Raw genomic sequence first — 22,623 nt, forward strand, 5'->3', positions numbered from 1 at the left:
TCATGTAAATTTTGATAACATGGTAAAGATAAGCAAATCCAAGAAAGTAAGAGGCATTCCTAGTATAAAGAAACCTGATGTTGGTCTATGCAAGAATTGTCAGATTGGTAAGATGGGAAAGACTAGCTTTAAAAGTAAAAAAATCAGTCTGAAGATATTTTGGAAATTGTGCATACTAATTTGTGTGGACCTATTAGAATTGAGAGCTATACTGGAGAAAAGTTCTTTATTCTCTTTGTTGATGACTACTCTAGAATGATGACTGTTATGTATCTGAGACAGAAGTCAGTAGCATTTGAGAAATTCAAATGGTATTTGGCCAGAGTAGAAAAGGAAACAGGGAAAAGATTGAAATGTTTGAGATCAGATAGAGGTGGTGAATTCATTTCCCATGAATTCAATAACTTTTGCATTGAAAGAGGAATCAAAAGATAGGTATCGGCTCCTGGAACTCTCGAGCAGAATGGAATAGTTGAAAGGAGGAACAGATCTATCATGGATTGTGCAAGGACTCTAATGATTGAAAAGAACATTGCTATCAAATACTGGAAGGAAGCTATCAGCACTACAGGTTCATACTTTGAACCAAATACAGTTGAAGAAGGACTCATTCAAAACCCCCTATGAGTTATGGTATGGCTATAAACCCAATGTAAGTTACTTGAAAGTATTTAGAAGTAAATGTTATATTTTGAAAGAATCTAGAAAAGGCAAATTTGATGTAAAGGGTGATGAAGGTATATTTTTGGGATATTTTTGCAAGAGTAAGGCATATAGATGTTTGAATTTGTCTACTCACAAAATCATAGAAAGTGCACATGTGAAAGTTGACGAGTTTGCAAAAAGGACTGAAGAAGAAAGGAAAAAGGAACCAGAAGATTACAGGAGATTTGTTTTCATTGAACCTGATACATTGCCAGACACATCTATCAATCAAGAAACTTCTACTCCCGAGTCTTCAGTCATCGAGTTGCAAGAAGTTCCAACCAAGTCATAAGAATCCGAGTCACATTCTGAAGCTACCGAGCCAATACCTACCGAGTTTGAAGGACCCGAGCTGCAGTCAAAACAACCAGAGCTAGAAGTTGAAACTCAAAATGAAGATAGTGGAACTCAGTCAAGAGGCAAGGAACCTGTATTGGCCAAGTATGTCAGGAGACATCATGCACCAAATCAGATTATTGGAAACAAATTAGAAGGTACTATGACAAGAAGTAAACTAAAAGGTATTTGTTTATTTGTTGATTTTGAACCTAGAAATGTCAAAGATGCATTAGAAAATGAAAGTTGGATTGAGGCTATGAATGAAAAGATAGAGCAAATAGAGAAGAACAAAACATGGACACTTGTACCTAGGCCTAAAGATAAAAATGTGATTGGAACAAAATGGGTATGTAGGAATAAGTTGAATGAAGATGGTAAGGTATAAAGAAACAAAGCTAGATTGGTATGTAAAAGCTACTCTCAAGAAGAAGGAATTGATTATGGAGAGACTTTTGCTCCTGTTGCAAGATTGGAAGGTGTCAAGACCTTACTTGCATATGCTCCATATAAAGGATTTAAGGTATATGAGATGGATGTCAAATCAACATTTCTCAATGGTATTCTTAATGAAGAAGTCTACATTGAGCAACCTGAAGGTTTTGTTGATCTAGACAAAAAGGACATCTGCAAATTACACAAAGCATTGTATGGTCTGAAACAAGCTCCTAGAGCATGGTATGAAAGATTGCATAACTACCTTATTCAGATTGGTTTTCAGAGAACTAATGATAATAGTAGCTTGTACATTAAGGAAGGATTAGATAATAAGATTGTTTTAGCAGAAATATTTGTGGATGATACTTTGTTTACAGGAAATGATGATTTATGCAAAGATTTTTCAGAGCAAATAAACAGAGAATTTGAAATGTCTATGTTTGGTGAGATTAAATTCTTTATTGGTCTTCAGATTTAGTAGAGCAAGAATGGTATCTACATCACTCAATCTAAATACATCAAGTAGATACTCAAGAAGTTTGGTATGGAAGATTGTAAACCAGTTGGAAAAGCCATGTGTATTGGATTAAAGCTTACCAAAGATGATGAATCAAAAGAGGTAGATTAGACCTTGTATAGATCAATGATTGGAAAGTTACAGTATGTGGTTCATATAAGACCTGATATTGCTCATGCAGTTGGTATAGTAGCAAGATTTTCAGCAAAACCCAGAGAAAATCATATGATGGCAATCAAAAGAATCTTGAGATACTTGAAAGGAACTGAAGATTATGGCCTGTGGTATAAACTTGGAGGAAATCTGGACCTAAAAGTGTTCACTGATGCTGATTGGGCTGCTAATTTGGATGATAAAAAGAGTACAAGTGGAGGAGCATTCTTTCTTGACAAAAGATTGGTATCTTGGACAAGCAAAAAGCAAAATTGCACATCCCAATCTACAGTAGAGGTAGAGTATGTTGCAGCAGCAATGAATTGTTCTAATATTGTTTGGTTTAAGCAGTTATTGGAAGGCATGAAGGTTGAGATCAAAGAACCAATTGTTATGTTTTGTGATAATACAAGTGCAATTAACATATCCAAGAATCCAGTGATGCACTCCAAAACCAAGCACATTGCAATAAAGTATCACTTTGTCAAAGAATTGGTGCAGGATAAGAAGATCAGATTGGAATATGTCCATACAAAAGAACAGATTGCTGACATATTCACCAAGCCATTACCTAAGGATGCATTTTTGTATCTAAGAAGTAAGTTAGGGGTCATTCCCCTATTTGAAACTCACTAAAATAAAGTTTTAGTGAGGCATCAACAGGAACCAAGTTGAAGATCTATTAGTTGATGCAACATAGTCATGGGAACATTGCATATAAATAAGTACTTAAGGTACATTGATACTCATTTGGTATGTGTTGTCTTTGGCATGTGTTATCAAAGAGGGAGAGTTTATTGTCATATCTTTTTGAAATTTGAATTTGTTTGAGGGAGAGTTTGCAAAAAAAGCTATGTAATTCCTTCACAGAGGGAGATTACTACATTAGAGAATTTTGGCATAAAATCTAAGACGGAGAAAATTTTCCATCAGAGAAAAGACTTGTTTGCAAATTTCATTGTGCTATGACATGTGTTGCCATCAATGCCAAAGAGGGAGATTGTTGGATACAATTGTCCAATTGTGTTGTCTTTGATGTTACACAAATGTCATATCAATTATCAATCAGTGTTTACTGAGCTCAGTTGATTAGCAAAGCAATTCTTAGTGCTTATTGAGCTCGGTCAACAAAGCAAATTTTAGAGTCTACCGAGCATTCTTGGAAATTACTCTGTGGAAACAGTCTCTACCGAGCTAACTCGGGTGTCAAAGGATTTTGTGGCAGAAGTCAGTGTTAACCGAGCCCACATGGTTAATGAAGGCAAGTTAGTGTTTATCGAGTTCACTCGGTCTCCAAAGGATTTTGCAGAGTTTGCAGTCTTAACCGAGCCTTTGTTGGTTAACTCAGGAAATCAGTTCAGGAACAGTGTTTACCAAGCAAGGTCGGTCAATGAAGGATTTTGTTGTTTTGGGAAATAAAGCTTAAATGTTTCATGTAATGATTATAGCTGATTGATGTAATGGTTATTGGTAATTGTAAGTTGTAATTGGGCTAACTTGACAATTTGTAAGGTATATATGAAAGTTCAAGTTGAGAATTCTAAAGTATGAATGCGCAAGCATGCAAATGTGTTGATTATTTGAAGAAGAAAGTGTGAGCGAACTTTGAAGGATGATCAGATATCCTTGAGGAGCAGCAAAGTTGTATTTGATCAGGAAGGATCTAGTGAAGCGGAACAGAGATCTGTATCAGCTATTTAGTTGCATCTCATTCAGGTCATTTCATTATTACTTTCTCATCATTGTAGCAGTGATTCCGAAATCTCTTAACAAAGTTGGTTTAGTAGCCATTTGTAAATCCTCTAACAAGGTGACAATTCCTTTGAATTGTTCTAAAGACCTCTAGCAAGACCATTCCTAACAGGGTGATTAAATCCTTAAACAAGGTCACACCTAACAGTGTGTTATGTAACCTTTAACCAGGTTGGCTCCTAACAAGGCTCACTTTAGAAGAGTGAAAATCAGTAGCTAGTTACTTGGTGGTTTTTCCCATATTGGGTTTCCACGTTAATTCTGGTGTCTCATGTTATTTCTTTTATATTTGCATGTTAATCACTGTGAATGTTTAAAAGATTAGTAATAAGTTAACATACACTGCATCTATCGAGTTACAACATTTTTCTGTATGTTTACCGAGTGATAGCAGTAACTAGTTTATCAGACATCGAAGGGATCTGTGGATTTGTTTTTGTGGTAACCGATTCACCCCCCCTCTCAGTTACTCTATCTATATTTCCAACATTAAGCCCATGATATGTTAGGTCGTGGAAAGTTTTCATCCTTACTGTAAGGTCCTTACATCATAACACATTGTTTAGGTTCCAAGGTTAGTGGAATCTAGGAAAGGATAGACTTAGTCAAACTTTGGATGGAATAAAGAGGTGCACAAGAGGGCAAACATTTTTGCGGCTGATTTTTGGTGTTTCAACTACATTCCATTGAATGTGGCAGAGAGTCCTATTGGCTCAATTTGGTGATCACAATGATAGGTGCAAGGAAAGGGTACAAGGTCCCTTCTCGCAAGGATTTGGGTGGGAGTTTAGTAAATAGCCCACTTGATTTCATTTTTAAATTTTAATTGTTTTTCTTGTTTACTAAATCAAAATTTTGTACTAATACTTAATTTCTTTTTCTTCTTATAGGTTGCTCGCAAATGCAGTTGATAGGGCAAACAAAGTGGTGAAGGATAAAAAAGGAAGTGGAATAAATTTGTCTGCTGCACTCATTCTAATGGGTGGATAAATGTCAGAAATTGGATCATTTTTGTTTTTGGTTGCTTGCAAGGACAATGTGGCATTCTTGTAGTCAGTGGATGCCTCCAATAAGGTGAAAAATGCATAGACATTAGCATGAATGTCGGAGAATGTTGTCTTGGAGGTGGGAATAGAGAATGTGGTGCAAATCATCATAAATAATGCATCAACATATTTGGTAGTAAGTAGAATCCTCCAAGAAAGGCCCCCTACTCTTTTTTAACACCTTGTGGATCACTTTTTCTTGACCTGCTTTTAGAGGACATAGGAAAACTTTATTTTGTGACTCTAGTTGTGAAAGATGCAAGACGGATCACAAAATATATCTACAATCACCATTGCATTCTACATTTGATGAGAGAGCACCCTCATGGCAGAGATTTGGTGAGATCCGATGTTACAATGCTTGCAATGATTTTCTTGACATTACAAAGCATTCTTGGTTCATTGACTTCTTTGAAACAAACATTTGCGAGTCAACCTTGGCTAGATTCACCTTTATTTAAAGAAGGCTTAAGTAGAGGCTATCACGACCATAGTCTTCAACAACCAATTTCTACAAAAGGCTACATAGATTGTGAAGGAACTTCAAAACTTGAATTTCTAATTATTCTCGACTCAACTCTCTCATTAGTAATTTGTAACTTGCTAACTTCATTAATTAATCTTTTTGTAATTTTGATTTTTCAATTGTAGGTGTCTGAGCCCCTTTCTAGAGTTCTGCGCTTTGTAGATGGGGATCAAACCCTAGTGAGGTATCTTAATGAGGCCATGGATCAGGCCTAAGAGTCTATAAAAATTTGCTACAAGGGGGATAGACTCAAATTTGATCCCATTTGGGAAATTATTTATAGGAGCTGGAACAATCAGCTTTAGCAACCCATTCATGCAGCAGGGTATTTCTTTAACCCCATTTCAAGTTTGATGATTCATATTCAAATCCTAATAGAGAGGTCTTTTTCTTTTGTTTTACAAATTTTGAAATCAAAGGAGGATGGTAGGAATTAGATGAGTGTTTTACTTACAATGAACATCTTTTTATATCAATCTCATTTTCTTTTTTGTAATGATTGAGATTTGCTTTGTATTCCTTGATGCCTCTTCTGTTACCTTTTCTTTTGTTTTACAAATTTTGAAATCAAAGGAGGATGGTAGGAATTAGATAAGAGTTTTACTTACAAGGAATATCTTTTTATATCAATCTCATTTCATTTTTTGCAGGTTCTCCAATCACTTTTATCATTAAGAAATATGATGTTAAGAGAGGACGGATAAAACTTCTTTTTTAAAATTTTAACCTTTATAATTACCATTTCCACTTGCTTACACTTAATTTCTTATACTTATTAGATCTCTTATGAAAGATCCTATTTGTCATCACTACAGGTTTCTGTAGCTCCAGGTGGTCGATGGAATAAGTTTAAGAGATACTCAACAATACAAAGAACCGTGGAGATATGGGGTTCTCTTGTCACCTTCTTGTTCAAGGCTTGGTTTGATAATCAAAAGTTCACATACAAAGGTAAGATGCTATGAGTAGCAATAGTGAATTAAACTTAGAGATGTAATTTGAAATCATTCGTTAAACACAGCTTGTATAAACTTCCTAGTAGTGTTATGTTCACCCACAAAAAATTGAGAAAAAGAAAGTTATTTTTCTACTAGGGTCAACCTGGATTTTGCCTTAATTCCTGGTCGACCTATTTTGGCTTTTTGGCAGAAATCATTATGTATTTATTTCATAAATTCTTTTCTCTTTTTTTTTTCTCATTTAGTCTGCAACAGATTTTCATATCAGCAGGAGCAGGTGGAGGACAGATTTTTTCTTAAAGAACATATTTCTAAAAGAGCAGAAATTGGAACATCAGGCAACTAGGCAGAGCAGAGTTTCAAAAATGGCAGAGATTTGTGAAAGTTCTTCCCTTCAGAGCCTGGTGCACATTTAAGAGTGCTCAACCACATCAAAATTCTTCCTGGTATTTGAAAAGTCGCAAGATTTGACAAAAAGTCTGGTTGATAAACATAACACAAATCTCGGCCATCTTGAAAATGGCTATCTCAGCCCAGGAGTCTGCCTTAGCTAAGACAGTTTTGGCAAGACTTTTATTTCCCTGTAGCTTGCAAATGATGGCGTCAAGTCTGCCTTAGCTAAGACAGCTTTAAGATCAAGAAGATTTCCACGATCCATATGAAATTATCAATATTATGCTTCTGGATTCGATTGTGTGACTATTTTTGCATCAATGTTTTGGATCACATTTGTGTGATAATTTTTGCATCACCATTTTGGATCACATTCTGTGATCCATCATTAGGATAAGAGAAAGAGAACATCATGGGAAAGTGATCCTCTCTTTCTCTTATCTTGACGATGGATCACAGAGTGTGTTCCGAAACGTTGATGCAAAAATAATCACACAATTGAATCCAGAAGCATAATATTGCTAAGACAGTTTTGACAAGACTTTTAAATATTTAAGAGAATTAGGGATCTACTTTGAGAGTGTGTTATCTCTCCTACACTTTGAGCGCAATTTAGATTTAACAATCAAAACAATTATAACTAAACTCAATCACTCATTTGAATCTTTTTCTCACTAGGTCAAATAAGAGTAGTTGTAGTAACCAATATATGGCTGTTTAGAAAAAGGTTTAAATGTAATCCTCATGAAATAATTTCTTTCAAGGTTCTGATAAGAACTTCCCTTGACTAAGATGCAGGATAATGAGTACATAGCACTGATTTTTTATTTTAAAATGACCTGTAAATGACTTTATGTACTTAAAAATAATAGGGAAGGTCCCAGTTCTGAAGACCGGTGCCTTTTTGAGTAACGGTCAAACTTAAAGTGCAGTCATTAGAACAACCCATAAGAAAATGTAGGATAAATATGATAATATGCAAGAATGTCTTCTTAAATTTCATGAGTCAGCTTTCATACACTCTTATAGAACATAGAAATGGCCAACAACATTGATTTAAAATAATACGCCGTTTATCAAATCCCTGTTAGATATACATCATCAAATATGGGGAAGAAAAATATTGAAACAGAAAAGCCTATCTTATTTGGCTATTTAAAACCTTTTAAAGTGTTTACAACTAATCTTGAAGATACATTGTAGTCTATATTTACTAATACTGCTATCTCTTTGCAAGTTTTGAGGGAAATTGTAATGAAAAGTTCCGAGTGAAACTCTAATGGCAAATCAACTAGCAATTGTGGATACCCTAGAATATGACAAATGCACTTTCTTTTGAACAACATGGGTAAATATTTCAAACCTTGGGTGATGAGTCACGAAGGGGGAAATTTGCTAATCCAGAGCTGTAGAGATCTGTTGTGCATTAGTCATTGGGTCCATATATGCTGTAGAAAAACTTGATCTTGAGATCAGTCAAACCAAGATAACAAAATGAAATACTTTAGCACATCAATCATTTGAAGATTTGGAATGCTGGTAAAAAGCAACACTTGCAAAATTCATTGAAATAGTGCCCATGAAGACAACATTGAGCTTAGGTTTCAATGGCTTCAACCATTGCAATAATTTTTTTATGGGACTAACTGCAATGATGAAGATAAACATTGAGGTTTACAAAAGGACCACATGGTGTAGGATTGCTGTCAGATTTAAGCACACTAGGTGAAAATCTTGCAAGATCTATTGAAAAATCACTTCCAACTGCACTAAAATCATCGTTCTATTCTAATTGGCATGGTTGAACAGCTTAAAAGTTTTCCTTTCAAATAAAATGAATGGCTGACTGATAAGAGGTGTGTGCCAAGTCCATATTTGGCATGGCAAATATCATTGTAGCTTGTGCCATTGTTACTTTTGCTGGCCTAATATATTCGAGCTTGTTTGTTTTCTATTTCAACTTGGTGGAAGGATTTGGCATATCAATCAATTTAGCAGCAACAGTGTTCTTTAAGGAGCAGATCATCTGTAAACAATGGAGAGGATCAGAACTCAATGCAATGCCTAAATTGATTCCCAATGTGCCTTTAAATAGGAAATATACAGCCATTTGGACTGTTAAACAGTTTCATAACTGTCAATAATATTTTCTTATGCAAACAAAAATACTAAAGCTGTCAAAATTATATGACATGCCAACATTCCCCTCCTAATTACATTGATTCCAACAATAGTGGAACATTGCAAGGATTTTCAACCTAGCCCTTTTGGAGACTTTGATGAAGTGTCTTCACCAAACCTACTCTCTTGCCCAAGAAACATCAAACTGACTACATCAGTGGATCTCTTGACTTCTTCACTTATCCAAGAGTCATTGAATTGACTGCATCAATGGATCTCCTGACTGTAGAATCTGAAGCCATTTTGATAACATGAGTGTTCCCACCTCTCATGTACAATGAGACATTTCTTTTAAAATTCCACATATCCTTAATGTGCGTCTAATGTCTCCTCTAGTGGTACACATAAGATGCCTTTCCTTTGGAAGTCCACATCTCGTCCAAGTGTGTCTAACACCTCCTCAAGCACTATGGAAACAATCCCTACTCTGCTGTTCAAATCACCAACCATATGCTTGCACATGAGACAACTATTCCTTCGAAAGTAAACACTTCCGGCAAGTGTGACAAATGCCTCCTCAAGTGCTCAACAGATTGCCAAACAAATCTTGCCCCCATTGCTCCTTGAAGTGACAACCATGATGCCGAGCCCCCTCCTTTCTTCAGGTACACAAATATGTTAAACCCCATTTTTTTTCATGGACAAATATGTCTAGCCCCATCTTTTCTTGAAGGACACAAATGGAGTGCTTCTCATGCAATGCATAATCTCTGAGTGACAAGCTAGCTCGAGGTCATAGGTGTACTCTAACATCTGTTGCCTCCAACCTCTTGTATAATCTTTTTCTGTTCTCTGAAGTTCAAATCTTTCATCAATTTTTGCATTGTGAGGTGAATTATCATTATCTGATGAGTCATTGGTGTGCACTCGAAAACCACAAAAGTGTGTTTCACCTTCAATTGCAATGAAAGTTGTATTGTTCTTCAACTTTCCATCGATAAGATCTTTTGCCTGCTGAATGCTATTCATTTGCAGATGTCCAATTTTTTGACAATAATAACATTTGAGTTCTTTTCTTGTTGAATGTTAAAACTTTTTCTTAACAACCAAAGCACGTTCCTCAACAATTAAATGACTCTTATCATCTCTACTTCATCAATTAGAGAGAAAATTACAGTTTCAAGTCTGGGACCCATTTCATTTAATGTAAAAACAATATGATCAAAACTTGAGGGCATACCACTTAGTAAGATTGCCCTTGCTTCATCATCAACTTCAGAGTTTACACCTAGAAGTTGATTTAGGAGAGAACAAAATGTGCTTATATGTTGAACAATATTGTCTCTCTTTTTCATCTCCAACCCAAACAATTTTTGCTTTATGGACATTTTGGCACTTAAGCTTGTGAACCAATCAAAGTGTTGAGCCCATCTCATATTTCTTTCAATATCTTGGATAGATAAATGTAATGCAACTATGCATCTGATAAACCAAGTCCAGTCAATGTTGTGACCTTATGATCTTTAGCCATCCATTTTGTTGCTTCATCTGCATCTTGTGGTTTTTCTGGCTATCCTACCCAAAATATTCCAAAAATATTTTTCAATCAAAAGCAGTTATACTTTAATTTGCCGTATGTGAAATTCACTCTTCAAATATGACAATAGTTGTTATTTTCTCCATTTTAATAACCTTATTAGTCCAAGAGAATAACTTCCAAAGATTGCAATTAAAAAAAAAACCTTAGCCCCTATGAAAATTATAAATTTCACATACCTTGATGGCAGATCTTAGCATTCTGCGCTTGGTGCAATCATGTGGCATGCTTGAAGACAAATTTTCAAGGATTTTTTCCGGAGGATGTATTCATTTTCTTGGGGACACAAAGAACACCCTCCGAACTCAGGAGTCTTCCAAACCGCTCCTCACCTCCTCAAACACTAAAATAAAAATAAACAAAAAGTTGGCCATTTGTCATGCCCCGATGCTCTCTCGTTTCAAATAGCAGCTTAAATGTACATGCACTCATTTCAAACAGCAACTTCAAACACACACTCATTTCAACTTCAATGCACACACACTTGTTTCAAACAGCCAACAACTCCAATGCCACGTCCAAGTAGTTGCTACTTAGGCATTACAGGAAAGAGGTATACTCTGCAATATAAAAAGAGACAGATGTTCAATCTATTCTGAAGAAACATGTTCAGAAGTTTTGCACATTGCTCATCTTTTGAACCATCTTAGTATCCATAATGATTATATTCCACTGATCAGCCTTTTCTCTCCCCCTTCAATCTACATGTTACAGGCGCATAGAGTTGCTCTGATATCAAATGTAAACAGAAAAATCAGAACACAAATGGGATGCCTAAATTGATTCCTGACATGCCTTTAAATAGACAATATACAACCATTTGGAACTGTCGAACAGTTTCTTAACTGTCAACGGTATTTTATTATGCAAACAAAAAAACTAAACCTACGAAAATTATACAGTACACCAACATCATCTATGAAGAAGACAATTTTCTCATGGAAAATGGTGTCACAATATTAAAGCAGTCAACTAACAAAACAAAAAGAAAGGAATTTAAGTGCAAAACTTAATCCTTTTCCATATATGTGCAAGCTGTTTTATCAGTCATTAAAAGGAGCATGACTTCTGGTGTTTTCAAATAGAGGTATTGGTATTGCTTTTAGTTTATGCAGTGGACTTACATTACAATTTTGGTACCATAGTAATATACTGTCAAAGTGTTAGTGGTGTGATAGACACCATTCTACAGAATGATACTATTTTTGGAAATACGTATTTCCAGTCATCTATGTTTTTTGATGAAGGTGGAGAGCCTATTTTAGGCATTTTTATTTTAATTAGTCATCTAGATTAGATTTTTCTTTATGATTTCTTTCGTTCTAACTTTTCAACAACCTTCTGAACAGGGCAAAAAATAAAACATGGATGTAATATTTTTAAAAAGTAAATAAGTTTTTTTCGCAATAGCCTTTTACTGGTAAAAATAAACAAAATTTTCAACAACCTTCAAGCATTTTTCTTTACAACTTGCTTATTGGGATAAAATAAAGACTTGAAAACTCTCAAAGATTGCAGATTGTTAACCTACAAATAAGTTCTTTGAGCTCATAAAGTCTAGAATGCTGAGTGAGGCTACTGTTATGCTTTCAAAATCTTTGTTTAAGTTAATGCTATTGCTGCTGAACATGTGTTTGTCGATTAATCAAATTGAAAGTGAATTTCACCATCAAGCTTTGTGTACAGGTAGTCTACTTAGTTTGTGGCTTTGTTTATGAATTATAATTCATGGAACCATTTGTCACGTACGTGTTATTCTTTTCAGAATCTTGGTTCATAGAATAGCTGGTCTTTGTTATAGCCAGCTGGAAGGTGTTGGTTGTGTGTTTATATTAGTTTCTTTCTTTTAATATTTGAAATCTTATTTGCAAGGCATAAATGTTTTTAGTTTGGTGTTTGTATCCAAGGAAAAACACAGGAAAGTGTTGTTACTTTATGCAAAGTTCCTTTGTGAATCTTGTGTAGTGTATATACTATATATCTATATATATCTTGTCTAAAATTTTAAGTTTAGGGGCAATTTAGCCTATTTGTACATCTCAGAGAACTTCCGCAACAAATTTGAAGAGAGGCTGTAATTAAAATGCTAGAAAACAGGACATTTAAAAAAAAAAATATTAAATAAAAATTGTATACATCAATATATATCACTAGAATGAAACAATTACCTTCTGCAAAATATCAAGAAAACATGCATCTTGAGCTAAGTAATGTTCTATACTCTCTCAACTTTGAGGTCATCAAGTTATTTATTTATCTGTTAGCTCTCTCTGCTAATCTTGAAATCATTGTTTTTGTCCCTTTAGAATTGGAAGCCTTGCAGGATGCTCCTGAAACTGTTTCTATATTGGTCTCCCATTTTTCTTCCTCATAGAGACGTATGGGTCTTGTTCCTCATAAAATTATTCCTTTAAAGATCATTCTCCTCAAAATTCTTATTCAAAATATCACTAGAACGAAACAATTACCTTCTGCAAAATATCAAGAAAACATGCATCTTGAGCTAAGTAATGTTCTATACTCTCTCAACTTTGAGCTCATCAAGTTATTTATTTCAGCTAGCTGTTAGCTCTCTCTGCTGATCTTGAAATCATTGTTTTTGTTCCTTTAGAATTGTGAGCCTTGCAGGATGCTCCTGAAACTGTTTCTATATTGGTCTCCCATTTTTCTTCCTCATAGAGACGTATGGGTCTTGTTCTTCATAAAATTATTCCTTTAAAGCTCATTCTCCTCAAAATTCTTCTTCAGGTTCTTGGGCTTCTAACATTGGCTTTTTATATCTGGTTTTAATCTTTAAAAAAAATATTTTTTAAAGAGTGTAGCTCTTGTATTCTGTTAATCAATTCTTTAGTAATTGCATTTTCCTTTCCCTATTCCCTTTTTCCTCTATCTTTCTCGTATATTGTTTGTTTTTAAACCATGTGGTTTGTTAATTTCCATTACTTAGCTACGACTCAAACATAGGAGCTTCCATTTTTCGCTGGGTGCTCTATTACACTTCCCTCAAGCCACACTCCTGCATTAAGGGTTACTATTCTCTCTTTAATACTGTTATAATTAATTGCAAAGACCCACAGATAAGAAAAACCCCAAACAAACCACATCAACAGAAGTACACATTCATAGGGATAGTTCCTTTCAGGGTACCCAAAAATAAAGAAAGATAGAATAATATGAATATATGTGATACTTGGGATACAGACAGGCTTACATTTACCCTCAAGCCAAAGAGTTACTATTCTCTCTTTAATACTGTTATAATTAATTGCAAAGTCGCACAGATAAGAAAAACCCCAAACAAACCATATCAACGGAAGTACACATTCATATGGATAGTTCCTTTCAGGGTACCCAAAAATAAAGAAAGATAGAATAATATGAATATATGTGATACTTTGGATATAGACAGGCTTACGTTTAGATGCATTTCTAATTAAATGAGACAGTAACTTTCAATGGTTTACATTCCTGACATCAATTTAAGCGTTTACAACAACAATGGAAGCTCAATGAGCTCATAAGATTGGTTTTATAACTCTGACATCCATTCTAAAACACAACTTAGACAGTCCAAAACAATGCAGCAGTTTTCATTAAATATTTGTGAAAGGAAAACCATTTACTTGCCATCCCCTGCACCACTGACTATGCCCAAAAGCACAAGCATATTCTACTTAATTAAGTGCAGAAAGTGGCTTTGTGAAAATGTCAATTAGCTGATAATAATTTGACATAAATCAAAGACCCAGTATCCCCTCTTCAATTCAATAATGAATACAATATCGATGAACCTTGGTATATTTTGTCTTAGTTCACTCAATTTGATCATGATTGATTTGAATAGCTTCCTGGCTATCGCTCAGGAATTTTGGGTTTCAGTTGTGAAAGATCAAGCACTCAGTGCAACTCTCGAATGTGGAGTGCTACGCTGCATTTACTGCTCATTCAAGTCTGCCTCAATTTAGTTTATAATTATCTTCTGCTTCTTACACAACCAGTAACATGACACGAACCAGCCATGATACACATAACTTGAAGTAGGTTGTTGCATGTCTCTGGCGCCTACACAATCCGAGTCTTTAGTTACAAGAACAGTGTAATATGTATCCTTCTAACAAGTGTCCCCCTTTTCTGGTGTGATATCAAAAAGAGTCTGGCCATACTTAACCTTTTTCCTGTTCTTGGTGTTTTTGGATATACAAATGAATTTCCTTAACAGATTGCGTACTTGTTCAAAAATTGTTGTTCCAGAATCTAGTGGTAAGTCTAACAGCCTAATCCATGCTGGAATATCAAAGGTGTATGATTTATCATCAAGCATGATGAGATCCACTATTCAATATTTGACAACTCCATCTTGCCTAGGAAGTAGGGTACACTTTCGAAGTAAACATTTTGGTTTGGTTGCTCTTATAGTAGAACAGCAAAATAAACCCTTGCAGTAGTGTCACCTTGCCTGATCCTTGAAGTTCTCATTCACTGTCAATCCACTCCATTATTGTTCCATATGTGCGCTATAAGACGTTAAAAGCATATGTCAGAGCTTGAGCCCTAAGACCTATTAGGATCAGAGTCTAGAGTTATATCAGGAAAATCTTGAGATGAGTTAATATGTGGTACCTCATTTTTGACATATTTAAATGCCTTGCTTGAAAAGTTCTCTTGTTGATTTTAGTTGTGTTCTCCATTTGGCAATTTACATTTAACATGCATGGTAAGATCTTCCTTAAGATAGACATGATTCTCTATGATAATACAAATTTGCATGAAATTATATGAAATAATCAAAATCTTAAACATCCCTCACTATGACATTGATGTCATGTAAATTTTTTTAACAACAATATACAAAATTTATCACACCATATCACATCTAAAATAACTTTGCCTTAATGCTTTTCTATTATATGTACAGGTGGGATTACTGAGGAGAAGAAAAAGGAAAGGCGGAAAGTCCTTGCTAAGTGGTTGAAAGAAAGCATTTTGAGATTAGGACCGACATTCATAAAAATTGGGCAGCAGTTTTCCACCCGGGTTGATATTCTTGCTCAGGAATATGTTGATCAATTAGCAGAGCTTCAGGTTAAAATGCGTTCATCAAGTTCTTAGCTAACACTATTTTCATGTCCTTTACATATATTGATATTTATCTTGCTAACTTAAATGTCAAGTTGACATCTTTTCTTTTTTAATTTTATTTCTAGAAATTATCTGTGTTAAGGTTATTCAGTGAATTGGTAGTATATAGTTGAGTCCATATGCCTTAACATTGTGCAATCTCATCAAGTATTTGTGGCAACTATATATGATCATATAATCCACCATAATTGTATTAATCACATTGGCAGTACATACCTAAATCCTTTTCAGTGCTTCTTGTTAGCTTGATATATGGATCTTGCAAAAGAAGTTCTGCTTCTCTTTTATTTGGGTTGCGATCCTATATTATACCATTGGAAGGTTGAAAAAGAGTTTATGGATAATACTATCAGTATGCATTTATGTTGAATTTTTGTTTTTGCATCTTGACATGATTCATTTGTTTGATCTGCATAATGAATACATGATCAAGCGTAATGGCCGTGATTTGCAACTTGTGGAGTTCTACACAATAGAATTTTACAGTATTTTTGAGTTTCATGTGATTAGATAAATGCTACTGTACATTAATTAGTTGCATTGCAAGTTTTTTAATGTCAGAACAACGGAAATTCCAGCTAGGAAGCATAGCTGACTTGACTTGAAGTTGGAGTCAAGTATGTCTAGTCTGGGAAAATGAATGAATCCCCGTTTCACACACTCTTCTGAATAATGTTCACGACTCTCATAAATCTGTTTTAGATTCCTTCTGCTGCCAGGTTGGACTATATAGTTGAGACAAAGAAGCTTTTCAAACTGGTTAATTTATGTCTCCTATGTTTAGAATGCTTCTTCACCATTGAACTATAATGTGAGCTTATTCTAGTTCATGCACATTATAACAAATGCATTTGATGACTTAAGAATATTAAGGCGAGTGTGTTATAACATGAGCATGTTATAATACAAGCATATTCTAACATGCTCAATTTATGTTTATCATAAAATAGAAATACGTTATTATTATTCATATATTCATCTATATTTCTTTATCTCCCATTTTTCGTCATCGTCTCTTTCAACCTTTATGTTATCTGGTAATTTTACATAGCTATTATTCTTTTTCACAAAGAAAAAGAATAGAAAATTGAGAGTTACTTCCCCCAAACCTTGGCTAGAGGGGGACAACATGAGTGTGAGGGGTAAGCCCCACCAAAACTCCTATTGGGAACAAAGATCCAAATATAAATAAAACCTCTGTATTAGGAACATAATTAAGAAGCTTTTCAATATGGTTAATGTATGTTTCTTATGTTTGGAATGCTCCTTTTTTCAAAGCTTATTTAAATTATGGTTTTTATTTAATCTTGCTTTCCTCATTTAACTTTTTTGCTTTCACTAGTGTTCCACGGAGATGTATCCTCTCACTTCCCTAAAAAATCTTGGCCTTGAGCAACTTGAGGATGTCTGGGCATCCTTGTGGGGATGATTTCTTTGTATGTGATTTAAAAAAAATAACATTTTTGAAAATTGTTTTTTGGCTTCTATTAGAACCCTAGGGGGATGTGGGGTCAATCTAAGCCCTTCCAAGCCTACAAAAGGTCCTCCAAGCTGTAATAACCACCCCCTTTTTGTTTTTTTGAGGAGACTTGCAGATTACTAAGTATTATCAATTAGAATGTTATTTTCAACATGGCATTTTGACAAACAGTAAGTAAACATACAACGATAAATATGCAAAGTCTAGAACCTCCTTATCTACTGATAAAATATTGATTTTGCAATAGAAATGTTTACATACAATTGCCTTATAGGCTGCAGCAAATATTCAGACTGATATTTAACAATTACAATGCCTAAATTGAACAGTACGATGGAAGGAACCTGGAAGTAGTGATCTGCAGATGAAATGATAGCATCCCAACTTTTTAACTAGCAAGAGTGGGCAAGAAAACTCAATGCAACAATGTTCATGCACTATAGCAGCACTATTCACGACAGTGTAGCAATTTCACTATTCATACGCATTGTAGCAAAACACTGTTCACGCGTACTATAGCAAAAACATTATTCATGCGCATTGTAGCAAAATCACTATTCATAGCCATTGTAGCAAAAACACTATTCACGTGCACTATAGCAAAATCACTATTCACGGGTGCATAACCTGAACTTTAGAGCTCTTAAATCATGTGTAAAATCACCAATAAATCGCATTGTGTTTCCTGAATGAAAACACCCAGTAATCCTCCTGACTGTGTCTTTCAACAGCGAAGAGAATGCTAGCAAAGAGGGGTTTCGTCCTCCAAGCTCAACAACTAGATTTCCCAGAAATCCAATATCATAATAATAATGTCATCCAAGCATGCCCCTACTCATTACAACCAAGAGAATATAAAGCCCTCCAAGAAGTTGACTTCATTTGCATAAGCAATGTGGGATAAATGGGAAATACCTTTCTAAAAAAACTTTATAATAAAGTGACTTAATTAATAAGTCTTTTATTTAATTATCACTTTATAATAAAGTAAATTAACTTTGGCAATAAAATCATATGAGTCGAACTCAGAATACCATGTATGATAGCTTGTCAGAAAGAGCTCAACCAAATCCACCAAGTTGAACACTGCAAAATTTCATATCACTTGACTCCCATTGACTTACTAAAATAGTAATCCCTGAAAATACTACCAAATGAGCTCCCTAATCACTTAATTAGCCTATGGAAGCTCCTGTCATAGGCTAATCTATTGACCCTGATGGTCACATTAAGTAGGGGACATTACACAAGCTTCTTTTTAATTCACTTTGTCATTTCTAATTGTTTGCTACAAGAAGAAGAAGAGTGAAGAGTTGAGGAAAGAGTGATTGGAGGAGTCAGGAGCAAGAAGAAGAGGATGAAGATTTTTCAAGGAAATGGTAGGGTTTTTGACTGTTTTCATTATTTTCTAATTTTCAATGTTATTTCATTTCTTGTTGTTTTGTTTTCTAAATTATTTTAGATTTTTTTTTACAATTTGAAATTTGTTAGAAAATTTAAAATATAGAGTTCTATTTATTTATTTATTTGTTTTAAAGTAGAACCTAGGCTAAGACTGTGTTAATTGATTTGTTTTCATTTTGTGAAATGTAGTGTCAAAATGAGCTCCCATAATCATGATATGAGTGAGGATGAGATGAAGATTCACTATCATAGTGCAAGCCAATCGGAATATGAAATCAAGCATGAGTATGAGCCCAATGAGGGGGGAGAGCATGAGCTAAATCCGGAGGGGCAAACCAGCCCCATAGTTAGTGCACCACTAGTTATTGATTGCACCTCCCAGCTTTTGGCAGAGTGGGCTAGGGGTCCTTATGATCCTAAATCTCCTCTCAAACAGTTTGCAAAATGTATAACAATCCCAAGTCCAACATGTTGTGGCAATATAAAATAAAAATCCAATATTTGTGGTACAAAATGTTTTGGAAGCATCACTAGATTTAATGTACACTTGTTTTTTGGACAAGAAAAGGCGTTAATGTATGTGGATTTTTGAAGAATGCTAAAACTTTGCATTACAAAATTGAGTTCAACAAGCTTTGGGGTGTTCTAGATAATATATGAGCTGCAAGACCTACCACCTTGTCAGATAGGCAACATGTTTAGACTATCCAACAAATTTAGGTGCAAAAAATGTAGGGATAGCCACATATTTCTTCTCATACATCATATCAAAGAGGAGGAACAATTTTAGGCTTAGCCTTAAGATCTTCATCCACTTATAGTGCAATGGGTGAATCACAACAAGGCAAGGGGAAATGCAAGATGCAAAGTAACCCCATAGCTGATTTGGTCAGTGTGCACCCAAGGTATCAGATAGATGGTTCCATTGGCAAGCCCTTTTTTGCCAAGAACATCCCATGGCATGGAGCTCGATCTCCTTATTACAATGAGATGATGTCGATGGTGGTGAAGGGAGGAGCATCATATGTGCTTCCAAGTGAGCATAAATTGAGGACCACGATCTTGGATAACAACTATGCTAAGATCACTTCATTGATGGAAATGATGAAGTGGACAAACATTACGTATTGTCTACTCATCAATATCATAGTTACATGCTCAAAAGGCCCAATCTTTCTCACTGTGGTTGATTGTTCATGGCATTGAAAAGATGCTGATTTTTAGGTTGACATCCTTCAGACATTTATTCAAGAGATTGGGCCAAAAATGTGGTCCATGTAGTGATAGATGCAACCCACCTGTGCAAAGCTATAGAGAAGCTTATTGAGGCAACACATAAACATATTTGGTGGACTCCCTATTGTGTGCATGCCATGAATAATGTACTTAAGGACATGGGAAAGACTGAGTGGATTAGAGGAGTGGTCAACAATGTGAGAGATGTGTAGATGTTTATTAGCAACCATCACACTTCACATGCACTCTTCAAGAGCTCTAGGAAGGAGTTCTTAAATCCAGCTAAGACCAAATATGCATCCTATTTCATTCTTTTGGAGATAATGTTTGGGTTGTAAGAGCCATTGTAACTCATGGTTATGTGCAAGATTGGAATTGGTGGGCCCAGGCTAGGACAAAGAGGGGAGGAGGGTAAAGGAGACAACGAAGAGTGATGCATTTTGGAGTGATGCAAAATTCATATTCTCTATAACCACTCTAGTTTTCTTGGTTATTAGATATAGGGATGGGGATGCAGCTAACCTTGGAGAGGTGTATAAGCACATTAATTCTATGCTTGGCTATATGAGGGCAGTTGTGCAAGAAGGATCCCATTTTAGCTTTCTATATTGACCACATTTGGCCTATTATTTAACGCATATGAGAAAACCTAAACACTCCCTTGGACATGGTTTCCTATGCATTGAATCCAAAGTGGTACATACCTTGGCCTCGTAGAGTTATGCCTATTCAGGATGATGAGGTGAAAGAATGGATCTTCAAGTGAATTGGGAGGATTTACGATGCTGAAATTGTTGGCTAGATCACAATGAGTGGATAAAACTTGATACTCTTAGGGGTTATAAGGTTGCAACAATGACAGATGTAACAACTATGGCATAGGAGAACCCAATTTTGTGGCAAACTTGTCATGGACCAAAATTAGCGTCTACCACACTAGCCATTCATTTTCTATCTCAAGTTTCTAGTTCTTTAGCTTTTGAGAGGAATTGTGTAATAACCCCAACAGGTTATAACTCCTTCAAACACCAAAAATCTTTATACTTCAGTTGTTTGACATTTCGTCAAACACTTTGCAAGCAAGCTCTGATACCACTGTAATGGCCCTCCTCAAATCTGCTCTCAAAATTGTTGATGAAAGCTCAAGGAATTTCATCAAACAATTCACATGCAAGGGACGTATGACTGAGATAGTATTTCAGCTGGCTTTAAATGACTCTTTTTTCAATTTGCATCAATGAGAATCTTGTGCTAGAAGACTCCAAATGGACTACACAATGGCCTAACATGAGTGTGCTACTAATTTTGACAATATTCAGTGCATATATATGATCTAAGCATGAGAAATGAACACCTACAGCCAACTGGCATTTTTACAAACAGTTGGTATACAAACTAACTAGTTGATAAATAATGATATTGAGTTGCTTAAATGACACCAGCAACTATTATCTTCTTAATTTGCAATGAAATTTCTAATACAATGCTCATGAAATATGGCCAAGACTTTTGGCATTTACATGGATTACAAAATGATAATTCTGGTATAATGCACACTTACAGCTGAAACTTATAACACCCTAAAAAAACAATACTAATAAAGGAACCTGGTTGTAGATGGCTGTAGTAATTTTCTTTAATGCTGCCCCTTCTGCTTTGCTTTTCCGATTTGCTTTTTCGAACTGCTTTTTCGGCCTGCTTTTTCGGTTCCGCTTTTTCAGACTGCTTTTTCGTATCTGCTTTTTCAGACTGCTACCCTTTTGAATCTCAAGACCATATCTTTCAATGGCGTCAAGATTTCCAGTTTGAAGGGATTTCGTCTTTCAAACTATTGAGACATAATCTCCAGAAAATTTCCCAATTTCTTTGATATTTCCAAGCATGCTAAATTAGAATCTCTTCCATTTCTTTTATAGTGTTCTCACAAGAGCTCCATCTTTCGTTTTCTCAATGTGGGATAAAAGATAACTCCCTTTATGTAACTTATGTCTCCAATGTGTTATAAAATAAAGGGGACTCTTTTAATTTAAATATTTCCCACAAACTATAGTCTATGCATTAATAAAGTTCAATATTTAAATTTAACTTTATAAAATCGCTTTATCAATGCATAACAAATCTTATCAATGATAAACAAATCTTCTTGTCGATTTTGAACAATTACCATCGACATACCGCTGCTACAGGATGTCCAACCATATTCAAGATGACTTACTATAAATAGTAAGTATGCCCAAAGTTGCCTCAAAACCCCTCAGAAAGACCTGCAACTGAAATTATCTAGGCCAAATGGCCTCTAAACCCCTTTAATGTCCTGGTTAGCCTACGAAACCGTGGGGAAATAGGCTAATGACAACATCATGCTATGAATGCTAAAAAGGGGACATTACAAATTGGTCTACTAATAGCTTTATCCCCTCTCTTCAGAGGAATAAACTTTCCTCTAGGAGAGGAGAGAAGCTAGTAATTGTACTTGGACATAGTGCATTGTGTATCACTGACCACAAGATACATATGCACAATTAGCTCCCAACAACATGATGGGATGTAGAGCCAAAGAAGCCATTACAAATTGATGAGGATGAGGATGCATCAACTTTAGATGTAGGGGTGGTTGTGTTCCTTTGGCGGATGTTGAACTTGAGGAGTCTAGTAGCTCTAGACTTCTAGCGATGAGGAGTTTGCCTTTAGGCCTGACCTATTGAGGATGATTAGAAGTCACCTTCACCACATTTTGACATTTTGATTTTGTATTTGTTTTTATATCATGTTGCTCATTGTAATCATCTCTATGATATTTTTGATATAATAGAAATCTTCT

At 35.2% G+C, this 22,623-nt stretch overlaps 1 protein-coding gene across 1 annotated transcript in view; it reads left to right on the forward strand.

Moving 5' to 3' along the window:
* Window positions 1–22,623, forward strand: part of ATH13 (ABC2 homolog 13) — a 214,946-nt gene that overhangs the window by 27,534 nt on the left and 164,789 nt on the right. The window contains exons 2-3 of the mRNA XM_089805163.1: window positions 6,289–6,424; window positions 15,459–15,625. Of these exons, the coding sequence (XP_089661289.1) occupies window positions 6,289–6,424; window positions 15,459–15,625 (303 nt within the window). The remainder of the gene's footprint in view (window positions 1–6,288; window positions 6,425–15,458; window positions 15,626–22,623) is intronic.

Source organism: Cupressus sempervirens, chromosome 10 (assembly GCF_028749045.1).
Source record: "Cupressus sempervirens isolate cs-2001-9-10 chromosome 10, ASM2874904v1, whole genome shotgun sequence".
NCBI lineage: Eukaryota > Viridiplantae > Streptophyta > Pinopsida > Cupressales > Cupressaceae > Cupressus > Cupressus sempervirens.